The sequence below is a fragment of the Ranitomeya imitator genome, chromosome 10 (genome assembly GCF_032444005.1).
Source record: "Ranitomeya imitator isolate aRanImi1 chromosome 10, aRanImi1.pri, whole genome shotgun sequence".
In the NCBI taxonomy this organism is placed as follows: domain Eukaryota; kingdom Metazoa; phylum Chordata; class Amphibia; order Anura; family Dendrobatidae; genus Ranitomeya; species Ranitomeya imitator.
The window spans coordinates 31,585,860-31,589,744 of NC_091291.1; the positions used below are offsets into that span (position 1 = coordinate 31,585,860).

Below are 3,885 nucleotides of genomic sequence, written 5' to 3' on the forward strand. Positions count from 1 at the left end.
TTAATATGGGACACAAATTACACCATCTCTAAAGAAGACCTACGATTAATTACCTGACATGACTGTTTAACTCCAGGTCTTTCATGACACCCTAGTGACAGTAAAACAATGATAATATGTAATCCAGAAACAAGAGCTGCCCAGGGAGAGCTGTTGCGGAGATAACAAAAATAAATTTTATTAAGAGGTACTAAATGATTTTTAAGACACTTTTTAATAAAATGGATTTTTTTATCTCTCAAAATCCTCTGCCTGTGCATCTACTGTTTCTGGATTGTATATTAATGGCTTATTTTTCCTCCCTAGAGAGCCATTCTAATATACTTAATGGTGCAGTGTGTCCGTGGCACTGTACGTTTAAAAAGTAGCTCGTGGATGACGATCAGGGCCGGACTGGCCATTGGGCAGTTCTGGCAAATGCCAGAAGGGCCGATGGCAGTAGTGGGCCACTCGAGTGTGCCGCTGTCGGCACACTCCCCCCGCTGTCGGCACACTCTCCCCGCATTCAACTATACCGGCGTCATAGACGCCGGTACAGTTGAATGCAATGATGGGGAGAGAGCATCTGCTGTCGCTCCCTCTCCCGTCATTCCCCGCTCTGCCTGTCGCTGAAACTGCGGGTGCGCAATGACGTCATATCATCGCGCACCTGCTGTGTGACCGGGCGGGCAGACTGCAGCTGCTGAGACCGGAGCCAGGAGCAGCGCGGGGCAAGAGGAAAGGTGAGTAGCGTCAGTGTTTTTTTTTTATTATTACATGGCATGGCTGCATTACATTCTATGGGGCTGGGCAGCACTGCATTATATTGTATGGGGGCTGTGCTGCATTACATTCTATGGGGGCTGGCTGCATTGCATTCTATGGGGCTGGGCAGCACTGCATTATATTGTATGGTGGCTGTGCTGCATTACATTGGGGGCTGGCTGCATTACATTCTATGGGGCTGTGCTGCATTACATTCTATGGGGGCTGTGGTGTATTACATTCTATGGGGCTGTGCTGCATTACATTCTATGGGGTCTGTGCTGCATTACATTCTATGGGGGCTGTGCTGTATTACATTCTATGGGGGCTGTGCTGCATTACAATCTATGGGGGCTGGCTGCATTATATTCTATGGGGCTGGCTGCATTACATTCTATGGGGGCTGTGCTGCATTACATTCTATGGGGCCTGTGCTGCATTACATTCTATTGGGGCTGGCTGCATTACATTCTATGGGGCTGGGCTGCATTACATTCTATGGGGGCTGTGCTCCATTACATTCTATGGGGCTGTGCTGCATTACATTCTATGGGGACTGGTTGCATTACATTCTATGGGGACTGGCTGCATTACATTCTATGGGGGCTGGCTGCATTACATTCTATGGGGGCTGGCTGCATTACATTCTATGGGGACTGGCTGCATTACATTCTATGGGGGCTGGCTGCATTACATTCAATGGGGGCTGGCTGCATTATATTCTATGGGGGCTGTGCTGCATTACATTCTATGGGGCTGTGCTGCATTACATTCTATGGGGACTGGCTGCATTACATTCTATGGGGGCTGGCTGCATTACATTCTATGGGGCTGTCTGCATTACATTCTATGGGGACTGGCTGCATTACATTCTATGGGGTCTGTGCTGCATTACATTCTATGGGGACTGGCTGCATTACATTCAATGGGGGCTGTGCTGCATTACATTCTATGGGGACTGGCTGCATTACATTCTATGGGGGCTGTGCTGCATTACATTCTATGGGGACTGGCTGCATTACATTCTATGGGGGCTGGCTGCATTACATTCTATGGGGGCTGGCTGCATTACATTCAATGGGGGCTGGCTGCATTATATTCTATGGGGGCTGTGCTGCATTACATTCTATGGGGCTGTGCTGCATTACATTCTATGGGGGCTGGCTGCATTACATTCTATGGGGGCTGTGCTGCATTACATTCTATGGGGGCTGGCTGCATTACATTCTATGGGGGCTGTCTGCATTACATTCTATGGGGACTGGCTGCATTACATTCTATGGGGTCTGTGCTGCATTATATTCTATGGGGACTGGCTGCATTACATTCAATGGGGGCTGTGCTGCATTACATTCTATGGGGACTGGCTGCATTACATTCTATGGGGGCTGTGCTGCATTACATTCTATGGGGACTGCCTGCATTACATTCTATGGGGGCTGGCTGCATTACATTCTATGGGGGCTGGCTGCATTACATTCAATGGGGGCTGGCTGCATTATATTCTATGGGGGCTGTGCTGCATTACATTCTATGGGGCTGTGCTGCATTACATTCTATGGGGGCTGTGCTGCATTACATTCTATGGGGGCTGTCTGCATTACATTCTATTGGGACTGAGCTGTAATGCTGGATACAGCTGTAATTATATGTTATATAGTTGTGTTACACTCCCCTCACTTCTTGTAACCTACAAGTGTAGAAAGATATTATACAGTCACCATGTGACAAGTGGGCCTGTGTGACTTCAAATGCCAGGGCTGAATTTTAGTCCCAGTCCGGCCCTGATGACGATATAATGATTCCTACATCCGTATATAGAAATATGTCAAGAGTTGTCACCAGCACACCAAGAAGTGATCATGAGTCCATGATACCAAGAAGTCCTCTCGGGACTTTGCAAACATAACTTATGGCTCCTGCTATTACCACATATTACTATGATCGTTTTTCTTTTTCCAAAAGTGTAGAGAGGTTTGCAGGAATACCAATCCATTCTGGAAGAAAAGCAGCAGAATAGTTAAAAATATTTAGATAAGGAGAATCTGGTAACGTGAAGTTTGTTAGGTAAATTGTTTCACCCCCAACCAAATATGCAGCCCAGTATCCAAATGTCCCAATGGTCATGATGGTGTGGTTACAATGAGCCAAGAGGGCAAAATCACGGGCAGGAGACCGTTCTTGACCATCTCCAGCAAAGTGGACATCACCTAGTGAATGATCAATGTTTTTCTTACACCAGTCCATCCCATTACTGGTCACCAGAAAGACAGGGTTGTCATACTTTCGTCTGAAATAGTCCATGGCTTGTTGGAGGTAATTTTTGTCCGCCACTACTCCTCTCCTTTTCTTGGGCATCACCTCGACATAATCTCCTCTACGAACATGAACCCCAACATAAGTCACGTTAGTCTTAGACCCTTTCACTTTTTCTAAGTATGAATTCGCCTCCTTTTTGAAAGGTTCGTGGAAAGTGAACTCTCGGAGAATCTCTTCTCTTATGTGATGGTAGAAGGTCCACGAACATGGTGACCCGAAAAGTTTCACGTATTGTCCAGAGATGTTTAGATATTCTGGGGACATCCAATCCTGTAGAGTGTATTTCTTCCATATGATGGAGTCAGCAACGTCCTGAGGCATAACAGGCATTGATATGTTAAAAATATCCCCAAGCTCGCTTTTCATTTTGGGTAAAACATAGGCTTGATGTCCATTAAGCTTGGCCAAGGCGTAAAGGACAGCATATTGTCCCATCTTGTTTCCTAAACGTGCGCTGGGCTGCACAGTCCACATCGCTGTATTATTTGTTGTTCTGGTCTTTATTTTCTGGGTAGTCAATAAAGGTGTCACTCCTGGAATACTTCTGTCATCGTTGGGCACAAAAGTATTCACATCGATATGTCTTCTGTTGGCAAGATGGAAGTATGCGATAGCCACTGTGATCAAAATCACCAAAATGACACATTTTCTTGATAGAGAGAATCTCATGGCGGATTATATCAGAAACTGAACTCCTAGAGAAAAAAAAATGGTAAAAAAGTTAGTAGAGAGAAATAATGGCCAAATGCACACTTGCCCTTAGTCCATGTTTAGCAAAACCATGGCTAAAAAACTGTTATTTTGGAGGTTTTTTTCAATTGT

General features: G+C 45.6%; 1 protein-coding gene across 1 annotated transcript; it reads right to left on the reverse strand.

Annotated features, from left to right (window-relative positions):
* Positions 1 to 2,432: 2,432 nt before the first annotated feature.
* Positions 2,433 to 3,537, reverse strand: LOC138651044 (galactoside alpha-(1,2)-fucosyltransferase 2-like). The gene has a single exon (XM_069740983.1). It carries the CDS (start codon positions 3,535 to 3,537, stop codon positions 2,683 to 2,685), a length of 855 nt encoding a protein of 284 aa, XP_069597084.1. The 3' UTR covers positions 2,433 to 2,682.
* Between the last annotated feature and the right edge of the window lie 348 nt (positions 3,538 to 3,885).